At 40.8% G+C, this 23,158-nt stretch overlaps 2 protein-coding genes and 1 long non-coding RNA gene across 3 annotated transcripts; all 3 read right to left on the minus strand.

Moving 5' to 3' along the window:
* Positions 1–6,284: 6,284 nt before the first annotated feature.
* On the minus strand, positions 6,285–8,740 carry LOC137096908 (uncharacterized). Its single transcript, XR_010909791.1, has 3 exons — positions 8,655–8,740; positions 7,383–7,523; positions 6,285–6,339 (listed from the first exon to the last, which is right to left on the minus strand). It is a non-coding gene; the product is annotated as an uncharacterized lncRNA (long non-coding RNA).
* Positions 8,741–13,698: 4,958 nt separating this feature from the next.
* On the minus strand, positions 13,699–17,149 carry LOC132772879 (mas-related G-protein coupled receptor member H-like). The gene is made up of 3 exons (XM_067467266.1): positions 17,014–17,149; positions 16,141–16,244; positions 13,699–15,065 (listed from the first exon to the last, which is right to left on the minus strand). Exon 3 carries the CDS (start codon positions 15,062–15,064, stop codon positions 14,045–14,047), a length of 1,020 nt encoding a protein of 339 aa, XP_067323367.1. The 5' UTR covers position 15,065; positions 16,141–16,244; positions 17,014–17,149; the 3' UTR covers positions 13,699–14,044.
* Positions 17,150–21,136: 3,987 nt separating this feature from the next.
* Positions 21,137–22,886, minus strand: LOC132772878 (mas-related G-protein coupled receptor member H-like). Its single transcript, XM_067467271.1, has one exon. The coding sequence runs from the start codon at positions 22,819–22,821 to the stop codon at positions 21,922–21,924; it is 900 nt and encodes a 299-aa protein (XP_067323372.1). The 5' UTR covers positions 22,822–22,886; the 3' UTR covers positions 21,137–21,921.
* Positions 22,887–23,158: the final 272 nt, after the last annotated feature.

Here is a 23,158-nt window from a genome sequence, read left to right on the forward strand (position 1 = left end):
CACACATGACTTTCCCCAATTAGGAGAGATTGGAAACTGGCTAAAAGGTGACTAATTGAGTGGGATTAAGTCATGGTTTCTTCAAAAGCAGTTTTATAACAGCTTCTTTTAAACTGACTGGAAACTTGCCTTCCTGTAAGGAGGCACTGACCACCTTTACCCACTCTGCCAAATCCCCTCTGGCCTGCTTTACCAGCAAGGATGGGCAGGGATCTAGGATGCATGTGGTTGCTCTTGTTTCTCCAAGGATCTTGTCCACATTCTTGAGCTGCACCAATTGAAAAGAATCCATCAAAACTGGACAAGCAGGTGTTTGTATTACATCTTCAGAGACTGCTGTTAACATGGTGCCAAAGTCAGAATGCATCAGGGGGACATGAGAGAAGCCTCCTCCCAGGATTGCAAGACATCCGGGCGTCCCCTGCGCAATGTCTTCGTAGACAGCTGATTCTCTCAATCCAGAAGCAACCAGCATGCATGCAAGCAAGCAAGCAATACAACCAATGGACCTTTACAGGACCAACCATGACAATAATCTCAATCAACATCAAAGGCATGTCAGCTGCCAAAGAGCAACTGCTCTACGAACTGTGCCAAGATAAGAAATGCGATGTGCTGTGTGTCCAAGAAACACACAGGGATGAACAACAGAAACGACCCAAAGTTCCAGGAATGGTCTTAGTAGTGGAAAGACCACATGTGCAGTATGGAAGCTCCGTCTTTCTCAAACCAGGCCTCCAAGTCAGCAGTGCCCACAACACTGAAGAAAACAATATTGAGGTTATATCAGTAGAGCTTAATAACATCACCATCACCTCTGTGTACAAGCCCCCAAATGAAGAGTTCTGCTTCTCCTCCCCCGAGAATTTTGATAGGCACCAAAGGGCGGTAGTAATTGGTGACTTCAACAGCCATAGCCACGTATGGGGCTATGCCCAAGAAGATAAAAATGGAGAGGCTGTCCTCTCCTGGTCTGAACTGCACAAACTATCACTCATCCATGATAGCAAGCTCCCACCATCCTACAACAGCGGGAGATGGCACCGAGGTTATAACCCAGACCTCTTATTTCTGAGCGACAGCATCGTACAGCAATGCACCAAATCAGTGGGACCACCAAACCCAAATACACAGCACCGACCAATAGTATTCCAACTGTTCCCAACTATAAGGCCTCAGGAAGTCCAATTTAAATGAAGATTCAACTTCAGAAAGGCAGATTGGATTAAATTCTCAGACATGTTAGATGACATGATCACATCGGCCGTGCCAATCCCTGAGGAATACGAGCATTTTATTGAAATCGTGAAAACCTGCTCACGGGCCTCGATACCGAGAGGCTGCAGAACCAACTACCTTCAGGGCATTACTCCTGAAACAGCTGCCTTGTTGGAAAACTATTACAGGCTTCACAACGAAGACTCATTTAGTGAGCAGACCCTTCAGGCAGCGCAGAGCATTGTGTCCTCCATCTCTGAAGCCAAGAAAGAACAGTGGATCAAGCTGATCACAGAGGTTGACATGGGCAGGAGCAGCCAGAAGGCGTGTAGGCTGCTGAGACGGTTGAGCAACGACCCCTCACAAACTAATACCCATGCCAACATAAAGGCAGATCAGATAGCACACCAACTCTTGAAGAATGGGAAACCCAACTTTGCCACCAAAGTAGAAAAGAAACCAATAGCCAGACAACCAGAGAACAACAACAACCTTCATGAACCCTTTACATCTACTGAATTGGACATGGCTCTCAATAAATGTAAAAATGGCAAAGCAGTTGGCCTGGATGATCTACGGATGGAACAAATCAAGAACTTTGGTCCAAAAGCAAGGTGCTCGGCTGCTGGAGCTGATGAACAACTGCACTGCATCCTGTCAGATCCCCAAAATTTGGAGGAAAGCAAGAGTCATCGCCATCTTGAAGCCAGGCAAAGACCGCAATGACCCAAAAAAGCAACAAACCAATCTCCCTGTTGTGCCACCTCTACAAAGTTCTGGAGAGACTTATTTTGCATAGAATTACGGAAAAAATAGACCCATTTCTGAAGCAAGCTGGCTTCAGAAAAGGCAAAAGCTGCACATTGCAAGTGTTGAACCTGACTCGGCACATAGAAGATGACTTTGAAAGGCAGCAGATCACAGGAGCTGTCTTCATAGACCTGTCAGCAGTCTATGATACTGTGAACCACCGCCTCCTCCTGAGAAAAATGTATAATATCACAAAGGACTATCACCTCACCCGCTTCATAGGAAACCTGCTACAAAACAGGAGCTTTTTTGTTGAGTTCCGGGGCCAGAGAAGCAGATGGCGGAAACAGAAGAACGGCCTGCCTCAGGGGAGCGTGCTTGCTCCATCCATGTTCAACATTTACACAAATGACCAGCCACTGCCAGAAGGGACAGAGAGTTTCATCTATGCTGATGATCGTGCCATTACTGCCTATTACAGGGAAAACCTGCTGATCCCCAACCCATCCAAAACACAGAGACACATGCGCAATGGAGGACCTTCTTGCAGCAACAACAGAAGCACTCCAAGTGGCCAGATACTGGTCAAAGGACATTTAATCAACTACCAAACTCACAAATTTTGTATTTTGTCTGTTTGTTTGCTTTGTTCTGTTAGAAATGTAATATAATATGACTGGTTGTCCTGACACGACAAAATATAGAGCAACTTTGTCACAAAGAAGCGAGCAAATGCTTCATAGTGGGCTGTCGACTTGTCAGGTGCAGTGGACCTAAACCTGATCAGGTGATGGCCGGTCCATGGCAACAGAGCAATGGTCAGCTCCTCCACACTGCCACCTTCTTCCCATCTGTGGCAGCAAACCAGATCTAATGTGTGCCTGGCACTGTGAGTAGGGCCAGATACCATTTGGGACTGCCCCATGGTTGCCATGGCTGCCATGAAGTCCTGAGATAAATAATAATAAAACACATAACAAGTCAAGCAATTTAAATAACCAGAAATAAAACTAGTCATAATAAATAGTTCTAAAACATGTCATCACAACTTCTTAATTCTTTCTTAACTCTTATTTCTCTCTTCACTAAAGGGTCTGGAGAACAAGCCTTATGAGGATCGGCTTAAGGAGCTGGGCATGTTTAGCCTGAAGAAGAGAAGGCTGAGAGGAGATATGATAGTCATGTATAAATATGTGAGAGGAAGCCACAGGGAGGAGGGAGCAAGCTTGTTTTCTGCTTCCCTGGAGACTAGGACGCAGAACAATGGCTTCAAACTACAAGAGAGGAGATTCCATCTGAACACGAGGAACAACTTCCTGACTGTGAGAGCCATTCAGCAGTGGAACTCTCTGTCCCAGAGTGTGGTGGAGGCTCCTTCTTTGGAAGCTTTTAAACAGAGGCTGGAAGGCCATCTGTCAGGGGTGATTTGAATGCAATATTCCTGCTTCTTGGCAGGGGGTTGGACTGGATGGCCCATGAGGTCTCTTCCACTCTTTGATTCTACGATTCTATGAAACGAAAAGCTTTCATCTAATTTCATAGTATATCTAATTTACTTATGTTGCCTTTCTTGTAGAAATTTCCTAGAAATTATGTATTAAAATAAGATACTTACCAAATAAAAGGTTCCACATCTTGATATCTACTGTAAAAAAAATGAATGTTTCACTTCCCCAATATGTACAATTGAGATTGTAAATTTTTGCCACTTTAAAAAGATCAATATACATGCATATACAGTTATTTGTTGCAAGACTTCTTACATTTTTCACATTTCTTTGTCATGTGTGCATTATCCTGGAGAGTTCACTAACCTCAGACAACTAACGAAGTTCTCCATGGGCCTTTCCCACAGTCCTGTATCCCAAAATATCAAGGCAGAAAATCCCACAATACCTGCTTTGAATTGGGTTGAGTCCACACTCAGATAATGTGGGATTTTCTGCCTTGATATTCTGGAATATAGAGCTGTGTGGAAGAGCCCCCAGTCTCTGTGTTATAAGGAACCATGGTTAGAAGTAGATCTTTCCCATCTTTTGCTTTTTATAGTATCAGAATATCATTTCTGTATTTCAGGAAGGTTGTGCCGAGTGCCTACATGTTCTGGAGGTATTTTTTGACTTATTTCTGACTCCTGTTACATGACATTCTGCAATGTGCAATCCTTACTACATTTTGACCAGTTTTAAGTACCTACATTATCTCTTATTTAAAAATGTCTGGAACCATTATGCATTTATCTTCATGCAATTCGCAGACATAAAGATAATGAGATAGCTAGGAGCTGGAGTCCAAGTTCAAACATGAAAGCCATTGGTGTTTCATATATACCTTTTGCATTTAATCTGAACCTAATTTATACACAACATTTTAAAACAATTTTGTGCATGAAGTCAGGTTTGTGTACACTGAACTATCAGAAAATAAAGGTGTCCTTATTTCAGTCACCCATATATTTTCAGATCATTGTCTGTTGTTAAGCCATTACCATGCAGTTCTGCTTGTGAAAAGGTGTGGCAAGGGTGGAGTGAAATTAAAATGGAATGGTGTCATAATAAATAAATTCCAAAGCCACCACTTTTCATGAGACCTACTGTCCCAGAAGCCTTGTCTTTGGAAGCTACCTTCATACTCCAATTGAGATTTCAATCATCCAATTTAATTCTGACTTCTTTCTTTTCTAGCACTAAATGCAAGCTCTTACTTAGTTTATTAGAGTACTCAGGAGGGTTGTGGTTTCAGAACAGACCTTGACCCATTTCATGTTCTGGCTCCATTCATTTTTTGGGACTGTGTTTTCACTCTGGGGTTCTGAAAGATCTGTTTTCTATCAGCCCATTATGGAGGGCTTCCAGGCTCTACTTCCTGTCATTTTAGGCATTTAAGCTATTTTACTCTAGAGGAGAGGTGCTCAGCTGCAGGCAGGCACACATTTTAAGAAGGCTTATTGCCTCTTTACAAGGCAAGAGGAGACACTTGGGTGCAGGCAAGTACACGCGCTCTGGACCTGCATGCCACATGCACTTTCCAAGGCAAGGAGGAATTCTCTTACTCCAGAGCAGGCGCTTGGCTGCAGGCAGGTGCACACACTCTGGGTCTGCATGCCACAATCATTTTCCAAGGCAAGGAGGAGTTCTCTTACCCCAGGGAAGGTGTTCGGCTTCAGGCAGGTGCTTGCACCTGCCTGAATGCCACACACACTTTATGCCTGTATGCCACACACACTTTCCCAGGCAAGGAGGAGTTCCCTTACTCTAAAGGAGATGCACGGTTTCAGGCAGGTGCACACATTCTGGGCCTGCACACCACATGCACTCCCTCCAAGGCAAGGAGGCATGGAGTACCACATGCTAATGGAAAGCAGGCAAGGAGCTGGGATCGGCTCCTACTTGTTTTCATGTTGAGCTGATTTTTGTACCAAGAGGGGCCTTCCCATTAAGTGTTCCCAAAGATAACAAAAGAACAGATGAAACTAGGGAAAACAGTTGTGCGCACAACCCTAGTACTCAGTTTATTTAGACTGTGTATTGGAGGGGATGTGCACCATAGTTTACAAGCTGGCCCACACGACTTCTTCCTTTTTAAAACATCTATTGTAGCTTTCCATCATGTCAGACCAACACAAATTTATAGAAATGTAAAGCCCGGCTTCCCCAACATTTGCTTTTGGCTGGAATACAGTTGAAAACATACCTATAACTATCCCAATATGGCAGAAGCAATCCCAGCTAATAATTTGCAATCCCATGTTTTTATTTTTTCTTTTAAAAGTCCCTCTTTTACTCTCATTTCCCTCCCACTTTACATCCTTATTCTTAACTTACCTCAGTCAATTAAATCAAAGTTCCAGATGCAAAAGTAGTTTGCATTTAATTAATGCACCTGGGGAATAGGAGAGGAAAGAACAATAAACTACCCACTGTATCCTATCCACTTCTAGATTTTGTGTTCTTCCTCAATGATAACTTTTGCATTTTGAACCATATGCCCATTTTGCTTGTCACACGTGTCCAAGTTTTCATCTGGAAGAAGCTGGCAGGTATGTAAATATAGTGTCTGGAGGTGATGTGATTTCATTTATGGAACACCAGACAAAGTAGTGCAATGTGCAGGTGAATCACAGAGATAAAAAAATGTGTCTTCCCCTTTCCCCTGCACATTGGCACATTCTTAAATTTGTTTCACCTCTCTGTTCCACCTCTGCATAGGGAGGTACTATGACGAATGAGGGATTCCCACTTACAGATATGTAGCAAATGATTGCAAGGTTTCCTTCTAATGTCAGGGAATTTGCTTTGATGCCATAACACACGTACCTGATGGATGAATCATTGCCATAGCCAGACACATTATATCTCACTTTAGGGATTTCTGTGATAAAAACCACAAAACAGTGATAAGTAACATAGGTTGTTGTCATTTGGCAGCCAAAATGACAACTTTTAAAAGCAGCCTACTCAATTTGGAGATGTACATTTTTTGCTAAGACTAACTTCTCTGATGATATGCCAAGATCATGTCTTAATGGTCTTTAGAGTTAGCGCACCAAACAACATGGATAGCTGAGTTAATAAATCCAATAGCTGGGATATACACAACTTGCCATCTACACAACATAAATGCACAATTTCCCCCAGTCTTTGCATTTATATATTCTTACATTTTGCTGAAGTATTGAAATATGAAAGGCACCCACAAAGATTGAAGGGAGGAAAAGAAGATGTTTTTGCTTTTCCAAGATCCACACTCATAAACTAAAAATAGGTTTCCAATTAAATTTAGAGCCCAATTTGGTGATTCAGAGTTTGTATATGGGTCTTCAAGTCTTCATTTGAATTATTGGAAATCCCATTTATTTTATAGGGTTTCCTTAGATATGCAATACTCAGACATGGTTTGTCATTTTCCTGCCTTTAGCCTACAGCATGTACCAACAAGGATTGAGCCTACTTAGTTTCCAGGATCAGGTGGTATCTGTTGCCTTCAGTGCATTTAGGCATCTCGCAATTCAGATTTTGCCTCATGTTCAGATCAATCCAGATCAATCTACACATCACCTGACTTGCACCATGAATCTCAGTTCAAATGAAACATAGCTGTAACCTTTCCAATTCCACTAGATAGATAGATAGATAGATAGATAGATGGATGGATGGATGGATGGATGGATGGATGGATGGATGGATGGATGGATAGATAGATAGATAGATAGATAGATAGATACATTGAGACATGATCAACCCTGAGGAGAGATTCAGCTCTCCCAGTTTTCAGATGTTTAACAGCAAATATTTCCCCCATCTGTTTCCATTGTAGATTCCATTATGCAATCATTGAATATTCATTATCAAAGGTAACCCTGAAGCAAACTAGTTACATAAATATCTCTATAGCTATATATCTTTTATTTGTACCTGGGAAGAATTGAATGTTCTCAGCCATTATGCATTCAGTTGTAAAATGGTTGTTTTATGTTTTCAATTTCTTCTTAACAGGGTATTGAAATATCACAAGAAACTTGAATGCAGAGTAACAGATGATCCGAGGTCAAAATGCTGTGGAACAACAACACATACTTAAAAGACTGGAGGAGGCATATCAATGCACTGAACTGAGCTGAAATTATTTCATTGCTACGCCTCAGCTTAATCAGACAATTTATCTAGATGTGATTCGGATCTACATACTTGTCCATATTATTTTCATATCCTTGTTATTCTCAACCTTAATGGGTAAATGTATTTCACATATCAGCTTCCCTGAAATATTATTCCAGTAACAGATTAATTATTGTTCAAGGCTTTTGCCAATTGTCATTTTACCTATGGAGAGCATTCAGAAACTACTGAATTTGAGGACTTTAGCACATGAACTTGCTCTCACACTTCAGTCAAGATATCGTTGAAAGCAGATGCATACTGAATTGCACACCCTCAATATCACAGGTTCAGTTGACCAATTCATTGACTCATGTTTCAGCAATTGTACTTCTATACATCCTCATAACCTTGCCTATCTGCACTGCCACTTTTTCTTAATTTTAATTTTAATGCAGTTGTGGAATTCCAGAAGTTTTTAAAAGCCACACATACACACATGCTTATATTTAACATATATACACACACACATGCCATATTTAGTTGACTTTAGTGTGCCATCGAATGTAAAATGCACCTCAATTTTCAAAACCCTGAAACAAAAAAAGTTTCAATGATTAGTATAATGTACAGTGGCAAAAAATGCATCCATTGTAATTTGTTCCAAAAAGGTGCACATTACAGTTGTTGCATGCTTAGAATTCCTTCTTTAAAAACAAAAAAGTGTTATAGACTTGGAAGAGTAGCATTTCAGTAGGACTATCCTAATAGTCCTTTTAAAAACCCCACAATGGTCCAGTCTCTAATACACTTCCATTGACAAAGCAACTAGTTGATTATGATATTTAGACTAGCTGAGCTGCTACATTGTGGAATTAGTCATCATTTGCTATTCTTTATCAAGAATCCCTTGAAGTCAGAACACCCAGCCCACCTTTTTAAACACCCAGCATTTGGCACAAAAACTGGGGGATTTGGGGTATTGTATTCCAAAAGGCAAACAAACAGTATTGGGGAAATTGTATCCCAAAAAGCAAGCAAACAAAGAAAAAATACCACTGTCCACTCTGTCGCCAATGTCAGACCTACCTGGTGATAATGTATGATGTGATTCAACAGTTCCAGGGAAAATGTCCACCTTGCTGCATGTAGCTTGTTTGAGTTTCTAACATGGCTATTCTTAGAAAGTGCTGCAGCATTTATGCAGTGATAAATCTGTTGATGTTTGCAGAAAAAAAGGAAAAAGAGGACCTTGAGGTTTTCATCTGAAGTCAAACAAAAGATGCTGGCATGCCCTGCACAGGATGTTATAGAGGAACTTTGTGCCAGCTGGTATGAGGAATTTTGTGCCAGCAAGTTCCAAGGAACTTTGTGCCAGCAAGTTCCAAGACAGCTCCTTCCCATGTCTGTCTATTTTCTATTCTTTGAAACCCTTTCAGGAGTCTGAACAGTGCCTCAGGGCCCATTTAAATAGGACCAAATGAATCAGAGCAGGGATGAATGGACATCCAGATGATCATCCTATCTAGGAACGACCTGGCTACGGTGATCCATCTCGAGACTTAACTACTGTAACGCCCTCTACACTGGCCTTCCTTTGTCAGTGATCTGGAAACTGAAGCTGGTGCAAAATGCAGCGGCTCATCTTCTCGCCGGGGTGCCGGCGAGCTGTCATATCACCCCAATTCTACAACAGCTGCACTGGCTTCCGATTGAGTACCGGATTACTTTCAAGGTGCTGGTACTAACCTTTAAGGCATTATATGGTCTGGGGCTGGCGTACCTGAGGGCCCACTTATCCCCCTACCAACCCCAGAGATTATTTCAGTCCGAGGACCAAAATTTGCTTGAAGTCCCCAACATCCTGACTTATCATCTGTCCTCGACTAGGCAGAGAGCCTTCTCGATTGTGGCCCCTTATTTATGGAATGCCTTGCCAGTTGAAACCTGAACCATCCGAGAGCTACTTGGTTTTCAGAAAGCCTGTAAGACCTTTCTTTTCTGACAAGCTTTCGATTGGTGAATAACTCGGGACTACGTCGGTTCTTGTTTTTATTGTATTTTAAAGTTGGTTGTATTGTTTTAATCTACTGCTGTAAACCACTCCGAGCCAAATTGGGAGTGGCGGTATACAAGTCAAATAAATAAATAAATAAATAAATAAAATGATGCCCAGGACCAGTTTGCCCATGGCTGTTCAATGGGGCCTTCTCCTGGATTACACAAAACCAAGGGATGCCCTGGAGTTTTCCTGGGACAATTCTGTTTCAGATCCAGATCCAGCTGTTTACATGGCCATTCCTCTTTCCCTGGTGGCTCAGGGACAGAGGGTGGCATTTACCATCCATGCTGTGACCACCAGGACCAGTGGTTGTCATTCATCCAGTGATGCCAAGCCAGATTCAGCACTTTTCTGGGAGCTGCCTTGGTTTCCACTCTGGGAGAAAGGCAAACATATAAGTCAGCCAGCTGCACCGGGATTGTGGTGCAGCTGGCTGAGTGTCAGCTGCATTAAGATCACTCTGACCAAAAGGTCATGAGTTCGAAGCCAGCCCGGGCTGGAGTGGGTGTCCAGCCATTGTGTAGCCCATTGTCGACCTTTGCAACCCGAAAGATATTTGCATCTGTCAAGTAGGAAAATAAGGTACCAGCTTGTGTGGGAGGCTAAATATAACTAATTTATGAGGCCATAAAGAAAAAAGACTCCGGGGAATGTGGAATGCGGAAGAACTTCATCGGCGTCGTTGATGGACGATGAAAAGCAGCAGCTCCCCTGGTGGCCAGAAAAAAGTTAAATAGCCTTGGTGTATTTGTCTGTTAAATGTTGTTTGTCAAACTGGCATTGAATGTTTGCCATATATGTGTTTACTGTAATCCGCCCTGAGTCCCCTGCGGGGTGAGAAGGGCAGAATATAAGAACTGTAAATAAAATAAATAAATAAATAAATAAATAAATAATCCAATATATTCTTTTGCAGTTAAGTAGCCAACTAAGTGCTCAAACCATACCCACAAGCCTTCACTTGGTTAGAGGATAACTTGAGATATTTTTAGAGCAATGCCTCCAAAGCTCACCATGTCTTACTGAAAACTGTTAGTAGAATAACAGTGTAGCATGGGACCTCCTTTTGGCAGAAATTTGTATGAAGAACTGGTGCCTATGAAATGCATGAATTATAATATCCCTCGTTTGGATGTAGGTATATACCACTGCTTAACCCAAATCTTGAAAATCTTGAGATCACCTATCAACATTGCATCACCAAAATATACATTTATAATCCGTTCTACCTAATCTTTACATTTTCATGCATCTGCTCCATGTGCCAAGTCCTTTTCCTTAAAGACACTAAATCCTGTCTGATCTTAGAAGCTAACCAGGGTCAGTCCTGGTTAGTACTTGAATGGGAGATGGCCAAGAAATATCAAGTGCTGTAAACTAGACTCCAGAACTGGCCAAATCACCTCTAAGAATTCCTTACCTAAGGATATTATGAAATTCATAACTAGGCAGGAGATTTGAAGGCATGTGTACAGACAAGTTGTACCATCTAATGCTACACAACCACTATTTCCCTAATGGACTTTGCAGAATTACATGCAAAACAAAATAGCTAATGACATTTTTTCCGATAGTGAGAGAGGGGAAAGGCATACTGTCTCTTTTCCCTGCTGAAATGTTTTGCAATTCATTCTTATAGGTAAGTCTATAAGAAGTAGAGAACAATCTGATAACTCAGAACAATCCCACAAATTTTCCTAGTCTTTATACTATCTCTGTATAGGTATAATAAGGCAGGCTGGAACAAGTTATACTTTTAGAGTCTCATTGACTCTACACTGTTCTCCAGCCTACCAGCAGATATCTGGATCAGATTCTCAAGAAGATGTAAAATGGCTTACTGTTATTAACTGTAAAGAGCACATGACTCATATCTGACTTTTTTTGGCCAATTCATCTGAATACAGTTATAGCTATCTGAAATCTGTAATAGTTCATTGCTTTTTGTTGGGTTTTCAGACTGCAATAATGTGAGAAGGTACTTACCAGCCACATGCCTCCTTCCTTTCTAATAATGTTACTTGGGGAATTTTTCCACCTACAATATATACATTTTGGAGATCTTGGCCACATCATTTTACTTTCTGATGTAAATACCTGAACCCGGTGGTTGAATCCAATAGAATCGAATGGATATATTTTTGTGTTGTTCCATTTTTTTTTAAGAACTAATTCAGTGGGATCTTACTGTCATGGGGATTAAAGGCAGGGACAAATGAAAAAAATGTTTCAATTCATTGTTGATCAGGATTCATAGTTCATGAACATCCATGGCAGAAGAAAGGTAAACTGCCCACCCATAGTTAAACATAATAAACTTATCAGGACAAAAAAAAAAAAAAAAGATGACTGAACCTAATTCAATATTATCATGGGTGAATGCAATGGTATCATAATCTGAGTTTCTTTGAAACTAAAGACACACAACCTTGGAACTTGATAGATGAATTTGCCAGTTCCAGTTTCTCTTATTTTCATATTTGGGAGGGGGGGATGCATCCCTCCCCCTCGCCCAAATATGAAAATATTTGCACAATTTATTAAATATTCACTGAAAAAATAAAGTAGGAGGAGACACATTGTCTCCTCCTACTTCCAAGGAAAATATCTCTGTTCCTGCAATGAACTCCAATGCTGTTAAGAAGTGACCTTAAACTGACCAGTTCAAGACACTTTAATGAAAATCATAAAAAGGATAGCCATTTATTATTTTATTTCATTTTATTTATTTAAAAAACATTACTTACAGAAACCATTATCCATATAATTTACATCAATATTAGACCATAGTGTGCAATCCAAAAGGCAAGACATTCAATAAACAAAATGTGAGGGAAGTGATTCAAATGAATGAAAGTATGCTGGATATGACTTTATTCCTTTTTTTCCTGGTTTATTTTTCTTTTTTCCTCTCCCGTTATTCAACTTCATGTCTTTCCTGTTCATGAATTTGATGCTAACCAGATTCTTCACTCACTTTCTTGTAGGTCAAATGGCTAACTAAGGGTTCTTTTGATGTCCATTGGAAAAGGGAGTGCAACTAGTGTCTTCCATGTCTGCCCTGTTCCTGAATCTGAAACTGAGTCCTGTTATACACTGCCATATAAAATCCAGATTATCTGCTTTGAACTGGATCATACGGTAGTGTAAAGGGGGCCTTAGTGGAGCAAAATACAGTGCTGAGCCTAATCCACAAAAATACACTTTAAAGAACAGTATAATACAGTTTTATTTCTAGCCCCCCCCCCTCGCGAAAGGGACTCAGGGTGGCTTCCAAGTACAAAAACAAACATTAAATGCCATATACAATCATAAAAACAAAGGCAGATATTCAATGCCATATGCAATCATAAAAACACAGCACAATAAAATAAATCATAGTTTAAAAGCACATATAAAATAGTCTCTATGGGGAGGATACTAATAGCAAGAAGTACTAGTGTAGAATCTAGAAATATAAAATAGAAATGTAAAAGTGGTCTACAGTGTGTTATCCCCTGACAGGACATTGGTTGAGAAGGTGGAGGGTTTCATTACTTGCCAACCTCTCCATAAGCTATGGGGCATATATGAGTTTTTAATGAGGGGAAAGAGGGGGCTGTTGTAATTTCAATGGGAAGACGTTCCAGAGAGATGGAGCAACCACAGAGAACGCCCTCTCTCTCGTGACCACCAGCTAAGCTTGGGATGGGGGTGGGACTGAGAGGAGGGCCCCTTCTAATGATTTCAGTGGCTGGATGGGGTTGTAAACAGGGATGCAGGTTCTCAAATAATCTGGGCCCAAACCATTAAGGACTTTATAGGTGATAACCAGCACTTTGTATTTAGCCCAGAAGCAGATTGGCAGCCAGTGGAGCTGCCATAACAGTAGAAATTTTAGTCAACAATTTAATCCCCCAAAACTGAGTTGACTTACACATAGGTCAATGTGTGTACTGTACCTCATTTCACACACACACACACACACACACACACACACACACACACACATGTATGTGTGTGTGTGTGTGTCTATCTATCTATCTGTATCTATCTATCTATCTATCTATCTATCTATCTATCTATCTATCTATCTATCTCCTGGGAGATCCTTAAAGAAACATTGACTTTTTGTATTCTCTCTGCTGTGGCATCACTTTTAGACTTATTTAATACCTTGGTGGGGAAATGGGGGCTGCCAGCCAGGGGTGGAATGACCTTCAATTTATCTATGGGTCATTTCAAAATCCATTATTGATCCCTAAATCTGCCCTTGGCATATATCTATGAGGTCAACTTATACATTCGTCTATACTGTAGTTGCCACTCCTCCAACCTATCCTTTAAAGATTGGACTGAAGCCCAGACTGCACTATCCACTACACTAACAAAGATAGTGTGGGTTTCAGGGTACGTTACGAGCTTATTGAATAACTCTTTAAACTTGGTATTCAATTTCTGGCCCATGTCCTTCTTCCTCTTTGAAAAGCCTTTGAAGGATATTTCTCATTTTCTCTCTTCTTGAAACTCTCTTTTTATTCCCCACCAAGAAGTAAATGAGGGGGTTAACACTGCTGTTTAGGGAGGCCCCTAGAAAAATATATTGGATTACATTGTGATATTTTACAAAACAAATAAAAAAGCTAAAAATGAAAAAAGAAGTAGTCAATGGAAAAGCAAATATGAGGAAGAAGATGAGAGTAAGCAGGATGGCGATTAAGGCCTTCCCCCGTTTGTGTTTTGGTGACTTAAAGCAAACTTTGATGAAGATGATCATAGAAGAGACAACCATGAATGGGAGGCAAGGCAAGGGAGTCACAGTAAGCATTATGGCTGTTATAGTATTTGGAGGGGCAGTGAATAGAATTAGGCAGAACAAGAAGGAAGTGGCCCACAATAGGGCAGAAACAGTTGCAGAAAGATAGGTTGGACGGTGGCATCTATGCCAAACTGGAAAGAGGACAGACATACACCTATCAATACTGATGGCTGTCAATAGAAATTGCCCAGTGACGTGCATGAAGAAAAAGAGCATATATAACAATCTTGCCCACAAAGAAAAATAAAATACAAATTGATTTCTGTTAGAAAATGAATATATAACATAAAAAACAGAATTAATAACTATGCATACGAGGACCCCAAAGTCAGCAACTGCCAAATTCAAGATAAATGTCGTGAAAGGATTTCTCTTCATGCAGAATCCAAGAAGCCAGATGACCATGCCATTCCCCACTAACCCAAAACTACAGATAAGACAAGCAAAACTAATGGTCACTTTGCATTCTGAAGAACAGTGGAGGATAGAGAAGTCATAATCTGAGATATTGCTGGTTGGGAATCCAGTTGGATTGTATGAATAGCATTCTTCTCCATCATCCAAAGAGGGCAAAGATGTCACACTATTGTTGGCCATGAAGCTCAGGTTTTCAGTCTGGGTACCTTCTTCTATATGCATGCTAAAGAGAAGGAAAAAAGGACTACAGTTAGGCTCAACCCCTGCCACCATAAGGAGCCGTAATGAAATACAACCTAAAGATTGTTTCCTTGGCCCTGTGCACTGGCCAAGGGAGGAATGTTTCATTTTAGCAAGGTGAGAGTGTCTTTGCAAAACATGAAGACAGTGTGTAATTTGGAGCATTTTTCTGTGCAAAATTTGATGTGTGTTTTGAACAGAAAACAGCCTTTTTCTGTGCAGAAAATGAAATGCAAAAAGCTGTTTCCAGTATAAAAATCACCTCTTTCTATGCAAGTCAATTTCATGTGACATTTTTTGCATAGTAAATTATGAACAAGCAGATTTTCTGTGCAGAGAACAAACTTTTCTGCACAGAAATATCATTTTCTGCTCATGAAAGATGCCTCAAAGCTCCCTTCAAAAAAGTTCTCCACCACAAAATTAAGCTTCCTGAGGTAGAATGTTGTGTGGTTTCCAAGTTGTATGGCCATGTTCTAGCAGCATTTTCTCCTGATATTTTGCCTGCATCTGTGGCTTAGAACATGGGTTATATAGTCCAAAACCACACAACATCCCAGTGATTCTGGCCATGAAAACCTTTGACAAGATTTACTGCCGTACTTAGGAATGTCAGTTTTACATAATTCAACTTTTCAGATATCATTCTTCTGAGCAGGTATTTGCCAGAATGATGCTGATCTCTCATGAGAGATTACATTATAAATTTTGAAGTATGAATTGATGCTCTTTAATAAGTAAATTTTGTTTTAAAGTGCATTTTAACTACTAGTTTTATTCTTGTATTTTAATCTGCTGTTGTTCCCGGTCTAATTATTTAGGGAGAACCAAGCTAACGACGACAACAACAACAACAGTGCAGAAATAATGTTGTCTCTTCAGCTAGGGGTTATCACAACAGAAATCCTTGTCCCATTCATGGCTAGAGCTCAACCTAGGTATTCAAGACCCCCATGTGAATATCATTTTCCCTTCAAGAGACTTCATATAAATAATCATAGGTAGTGTATGCATTGGCCTTATCCATCTCCCACCTTTACATTGCTAAATACACTTACTGCAATGGATTTGGAAGGGGGAAAGGAGGTTAGATGGACACTGGAAAGTTGGCAGTCTTGATTCTCTCATAAGAGGCAGTTGTCCTCACAAGTATCCTTCAGTTCTGCCCAGAAAGAATAAAATGTTATTGGCACTTCCTTTTAAAATATGAAGTTTAAACGCATACAGCCACCCAATATACACAGCTATCTGAATTTTGGCAGCTATACACCACTGCAAGGGAACATCACAATTAAAATTAGGGAAGTAGAAATGCTTATTTGGAGAGATATATTTTGAGGATTTTTTTTCCTGCGACTCATAATATAGGGTGAACTGCTAACTATCTGCATGCAAAAAGATATACACTCCTTCATAGAATCATAGAATCAAAGAGTTGGAAGAGACCTCATGGCCCATCCAGTCCAACCCAATTCTGCCAAGAAGCAGGAATGTTGCATTCAGATCACCCCTCACAGATGGCCATCCAGCCTCTGTTTAAAAGCTTCCAAAGAAGGAGCCTCCACCACACTCCGGGGCAGAGAGTTCCACTGCTGAACGGCTCTCACAGTCAGGAAGTTCTTCCTCATGTTCAGATGGAATCTCCTCTCTTGTAGTTTGAAGCCATTGTTCCGCGTCCTAGTCTCCAAGGAAGCAGAAAACAAGCTTGCTCCCTCCTCCCTGTGGCTTCCTCTCACATATTTATACATGGCTATCATATCTCCTCTCAGCCTTCTCTTCTTCAGGCTAAACATGCCCAGTTCCCTAAGCCGCTCCTCATAGGGCTTGTTCTCCAGGCACTTGATCATTTTAGTCGCCCTCCTCTGGACACTATGATATACCACCTCTACCACCTCTACCAGCATGCAAGTCGTTCCTAAGATAAAGCCTACCTGTGAGGAACTACGGATCAGCAATCTTCAGAGATAGTGGCCGGGAGACTACAAGTGATATAGCATTCCTGTGATGGAACAAATAGGTAAAATGAAGGTTTGCAGAGATGAAAATGTGGTTGAGTAAAATTTAGATGTGCTATGAAAATTTCTGCAAGATGATAGGATCCCACCCCGTCATCAGCTGTGTTTAACTGGCTTGCTAACGGCTTATCACAAGGGGAACATGCTGCCTATTTGTTATCAAGATAGTCATTTTACTGAAAACATCTACCACTAAAGGAAGACACTTCAGTGCAATAGGAGGAGAGGGAAAGGCAGTCAATAGGTACTATATATTGCTAGAACCATTTGTTGTTATTAAAACGCATCTGCCTCTACATCCCACCTCGTAACTTAAGATCATCCGGGAATGCCTTCCTCTCGCTCCCACCAACATCGCAAATGTGGCTGGCGGGGACGAGAGACAGGGCCTTCTCGGCTGTAGCCCCCCGCCTGTGGAATTCTCTTCCAAATGAAATACGATCGACTCCATCCCTCCTGGCGTTCAGGAAGAAATTAAATTTTTTTAGTGTTTTTTAGTGATGAGATGTTAGTGAATGGTTATTATAGTAATTGTGTACTAACTGTGTATTAGATTAGGTTGTTAACTGTTTTTTATATTGGTTCATTGAATTTTGCTGTTTCCTGTGTGCTGTGAACCGCTGTGAGTCGCCTCCGGGCTGAGAACAGCGGTATAGAAGTAAAGTAAAGTAAAGTGAGTAAATAAATAAATAAAATCTTGGTTTTGGGACCAGGCTTTCGGACAATAAACATAAAGCAGCACTTTGACTGGAAATAGACTGGCAAGACGATATGTGTGAGGATACGGTTTTATTGTTCTATCAGTGGGTTTGTGGACTGAGTATTGTTTTAATGACTGTTATGATAATTTGGTTAATTAATTGCTATTGTTTTAACTCTGTATGTATTTATTATGGTTTTATACTGTGTTATTGATTGTGGCATCGAATTGTTGTCTTTTGTTAGCTGCTCTGAGTCCCTGGAGAAGAGCGGGGTAAAAATGCTATAAAATAAATAAATAAACAAACCACCAGGCCAACTACAACTTTTGACAATCCTGTCATGGGGCTTTCATGGCAATATTTTTTCAGAAGTGGGTTTTCTATGGGTCCTTCTACACATACCTGTAGCGAATTTGTTACTCTATGTGAAATTTTAATGCATAGTTCTATGTTTGCAGGGGGCAGATAGGGAAGAATAGAGTCAGAGAGGATAGCAACAGCAGGGACAAGATCATTTGCATATGGAGCCCGATTGGTCCTATGCAGATTAGTGCAGACAGTTGGGAAGAGCAGAGCCGAATGTTCTAAAGGGGCGGAGTTAAGTTTAAAAAGAGGCAGTTAGAGTAGAGAGTTTAGAAAATGAGAGTGGGGAACAGAGTTTGAGAAATGAGCAGTTAAGAAAAGGTGTGAGGGATCTCTGTGTGAGAAAAGATGCCAGGAACTTCTGTTATTGAAGTAGTTAGGACTTCCTGTTTAAGAAAAGGAGAGTTGGGAATCTCTGCCTAAAAGAAGAAGTTAAGAAACACTGTCTGAGGGAGACAGTGAGGAATCTCTGTTAGAGAGTTAGTTAAGAATGGCTGCTTGTGAAGTTAGTTAAGGAAAAGCTGTTTGAGAACAGTTAGGAATCTGTGTGTGAAGAGAAGAAGTTATTTATTTGTCGTGTCAGAACAACCAGTCTAACAGAACAAAGCAAACAAACAGAAAAATACACAACTTGTGAGTTTGGTAGCTGGTTAAATGTCCTTTGACCAGTATCTGGCCACTTGGAGTGCTTCCGGTGTTGCTGCAAGAAGGTCCTCCATGGTGCATGTGGCAGGGCTCAGGTTGCATTGCAGCAGGTGGTCAGTGGTTTGTTCTTCTCCACACTCGCATGTCGAGGATTCTACTTTGTAGCCCCATTTCTGAAGGTTGGCTCTGCATCTCATGGTGCCAGAGCGCAGTCTGTTCAATGCCTTCCAAGTCGCCCAGTCTTCTGTGTGCCCAGGAGGTAGTGTCTCATTTGGTATCAGCCATTGGTTGAGGTGCTGGGTTTGAGCCTGCCACTTTTGGACTCTCGCTTGCTGAGGTGTTCCAGCGAATGTCTCTGTAGATCTTAGAAAGCTATGTCTAGATTTAAGTCATTGGCGTGCTGGCTGATACCCAAACAGGGGATGAGCTGGAGATGTCTCTGCCTTGGTCCTTTCACTATTGGCTGCTACTTCCCGGCGGATGTCAGGTGGTGCAATACCGGCTAAGCAGTGTAATTTCTCCAGTGGTGTAGGGCACAGACACCCCGTGATAATGCGGCATGTCTCATTAAGAGCCACATCCACTGTTTTAGCATGTTTTTTTTTGTCGTGTCAGGAGCAACCGCTCCTGTTGTGAGAGAATTGGCTGTCTGCAAGGACGTTGCCCAGGGGACGCCTGGATGATTTTTTGATGTTTTATCATCCTTGTGGGAGGCTTCTCTCATGTCCCCACATGAGGAGCTGGAGCTAATAGAGGGAGCTCATCCGCCTCTCCCCGGATTCGAACCTGCGACCTGTCGGTCTTCAGACCTGCCGGCACAGTGTTTTAACCCACTGCGCCACCGGGGGCTCTTTTAGCATGGTGAGATGTGTTCCACACTGGGCATGCATACTCAGCAGCAGAGTAGCACAGCGCAAGGACAGATGTCTTCACTGTATCTGGTTGTGATCCCCAGGTTGTGCCAGTCAGCTTTCGTATTATATTGTTTCTAGCACCCACTTTTTGCTTGATGTTCAGCCAGTGCTTCTTGTAGGTAAGAGCACGGTCCAGAGTGACTCCCAGGTATTTGGGTGTGCTGCAATGCTCCAGTGGGATTCCTTCCCAGGTGATCTTCAGAGCTTGGGATGCTTCTCTGTTCTTGAGATGAAAGGCACATGTCTGTGTTTTAGATGGGTTAGGGATCAGCTGGTTTTCCCTGTAGTAGGGAGAAGAAGTTAACCTTGTCTGAGAGAGAGAGACAGTGGGGAATCAGAGAATAAGTTATAGCCAGTGTGGCTTAAGTTACAATATTATCCTGTCAAGAGAAAGGAAAGTGCACCAAGTATATTATACATGACTGTAACTCAAGTTCGCAACAAAAATATCAAGTGTTAGGAGCCTGAAGTGTTTGAATAAACTTCGTTACATTTGTTACATATAAGAGAGCCTCCAGCCTGTGTTTCAAAGCCAAGAGGCTTTTGTTTTACAACACACAGAGCATCTCAGGTATTAAAGTGTTGGCAGAGGACTGCACATAGGTGCATGCTTCTTTACACAAACTGGTGACCTTCCCTTTCTTTACAATACCCTAAAATGCAGAAGAAATTGGGATAATAGGGCTTGGTGGCTAAATGACGTTTCACAAAAATGCCCACTGATTCGGATTAACAGATGAAAAACACATGTTAAAAAGGTGCTCTTAAAACCCGATTTCAGTTGAAAATGTGCATTTTCATGTGATTGTATATCCCTGCAATCAAGGGAAAAACATGATTTCATTAGTATACCCTGGTATGGACTGCTCCAGTGAATGTGCATGTTTTAAAATCCCAAAACAGCTGATGAGGGCTGTAAACAAATGGAGCCATGGACACACAGGTGGCTAAATGGAGTTCTTCAGTTTGGTGACTTAAAAAAAAAAAGCTGACGGGAAGCTTGATAAATCAGTTTTCATAGGCAAACTGTTCACAAGAATCTTCTCATGTTGCTTTATTAGCCATTTATGTATACAGATATTATTTTGAATGCATATTTAATTTATCATATCTACACATATTAATGCTCAGGACAGCAAATAGTAAAAATACGATATATACAAAATACGACTATATATAATAAAAAGCTCATTACAGCATTACAGTTAAAATATTAGAAACCACACATTAATAATACAAGAGATAAATATGAAAAAGTAATTATACACAAGTTAAAAAGGCAATAGAAATGCACCCACCAAATAAAAAAAAAAGATTAGCTTCAAATACATTAGATGCTGAAAATATGTCTGGACAGAAAGTGTATTTGCTGGATAATGGAGGAATGGCACATGAGCTTTCTGTAAGCAATGTTACTCTTTCTGCATAATTTATAAAAACATATTGTTATCACACATATCTCTTTCACTCTTCAAGCTCAGGAAACATCTACATATGTTTGGGCAAGATACTGTTATGAATCATAATCTCCTGACACTTCACTGCTTAGAGCTGATATCTAAAGCTGATGGGACTTACAGGGGCTGCTAGACTTGGGATGATGGGATATGTCATCAAAAACATATGGTAGGCACAACAGTAACTACATGGCCTATTAAAGACATGAGATGCTTCTTGGTACAGGAAGTTAGGACACATACTACGTTCAACCAGTGGGGTTACATTATGCAGTCCTTAAACTGAATGCCAATGTATATGGATCAATGATTAATGTTTTAGCTGACAACCAATTGTGCATTTGCATGTTCAAAGCCTGTGCCCATTCACAAGCTGCCATGTGCATTGTAATGTACTACTACATGCATGAAGATCAAACATTCACAACTCCACATATATCACCATTGGTTAGACACAATAATTGTGTATTGTCTTTTCCCTTCACCACTTTGCAAGTGTAGTACAACCCATGGCTGTGTCAGTAGCAGAATGCCAGTCTATGGATCCAGTGCTGCCACTCAAAGGTATATTGCATATGCAAACTAAGGCTGAATATGTATGCATATCCTAATTGCAAAATGGATATTGGCCAAAAATAGCTACAGTCATTACAGCTCAGTACTATTTATACTGACTTGGAATAAACTAGAATGACTTGCTATAGTTTTAATGTCAGAAATGATAACTTTCACCCTTTTGAACATTTATATTTTACATTCAGAGGTCTCCATTTCTTCTGAAATCTCTTCTTCCTCCTTGAAAACCTTTTGGAGTATTTCCTTCATGGTCTTCTTAATTTTGCCCATCTTTTGTCTCCCGACCATGAAATAGATCAGCGGGTTAATGGTGCTGTTTATGCATGTGCACAAGTAACCATAATGCACAAGGTTGGGGTGTATTCCTGGGCCAACATACTTGCTAAAGTAAAATACATTCAGTGGAAAAGCCAGGATCAGGAAGAACATAAGAGTAAGCAGGATTGCGAGTAAAAGTTTTCCCCGCCTTTGATGTTTTGATATGAAGTAGACTTTGATGAACAGAATTAGGCTGGAGATGGTCATGAGAGGGAGGCAAAGCACCGCATTTACCATAAATTGGAGCATCACGGGAGTGTTGCGAAATACCTTCTTAAGAATGAGAGTGAGGTGAATGGCACTCATAATAAAGGAGATGAGCCATATGAGGGCAGACACTGTGGTGAACCAGTGTCCTGGCCGGTGACATCGGTACCAAACTGGGAAGAGGACAGAGATGCACCTATCAATGCTGATGACAGTCAGTAGAAACTGACCAGCGCTGTACATCAGTAGGAAGATGGTCTGGAACAATTCATAGGGAAAGTCACAGTACAAGTGTGTCACAAGCCAATGTATTTCTATAATCAGCTCAATTGTGAGCAAGCCGAAGTCTGCAAAGGACAAGTTGAGGATATAAATGGCAAAAGTATTCCTCTTGCAGAAGCCAAGCACTTGGATGACAATTCCATTCCCCAACATCCCCAAAACACAAAAAAACATAGTGAAGATGGCAAAAACAAGCACTTCATTATCCAGCCCTTTATCAGAGCATGCGGTACTTGTATTTGAATGCTGAGTTTCATTCATTGTTCAATACTTGTTTCCAGAATCAAAAAGAAATGAGTTTGTGTGACTGAAATTGGTCTTTGCAGGCAATCTCTCCTTCTAGGTCGTCCTGTTGGAAGAAAAGACAGATCAAATTAGTTTTTACTATGGAGATAAACCCAAAAGATGTAGCTTTAACAGTAACCTTACTATTTCTTGCTTCATGTACTGAATGAGTTTGGATTTTTTTTTTGTGGATATTGGTCAAATACATAAGGTGAAATGGTGTATCAAACAAACACTGTGTTAATTGCACAGATGGGTCACCTATTGTATTTGAAAGTATGCCTTCTGCATTCTCTCAGGGCCTTGTTTCTGA

Source organism: Anolis sagrei, chromosome 4, assembly GCF_037176765.1.
Source record: "Anolis sagrei isolate rAnoSag1 chromosome 4, rAnoSag1.mat, whole genome shotgun sequence".
Classification (NCBI taxonomy): domain Eukaryota; kingdom Metazoa; phylum Chordata; class Lepidosauria; order Squamata; family Dactyloidae; genus Anolis; species Anolis sagrei.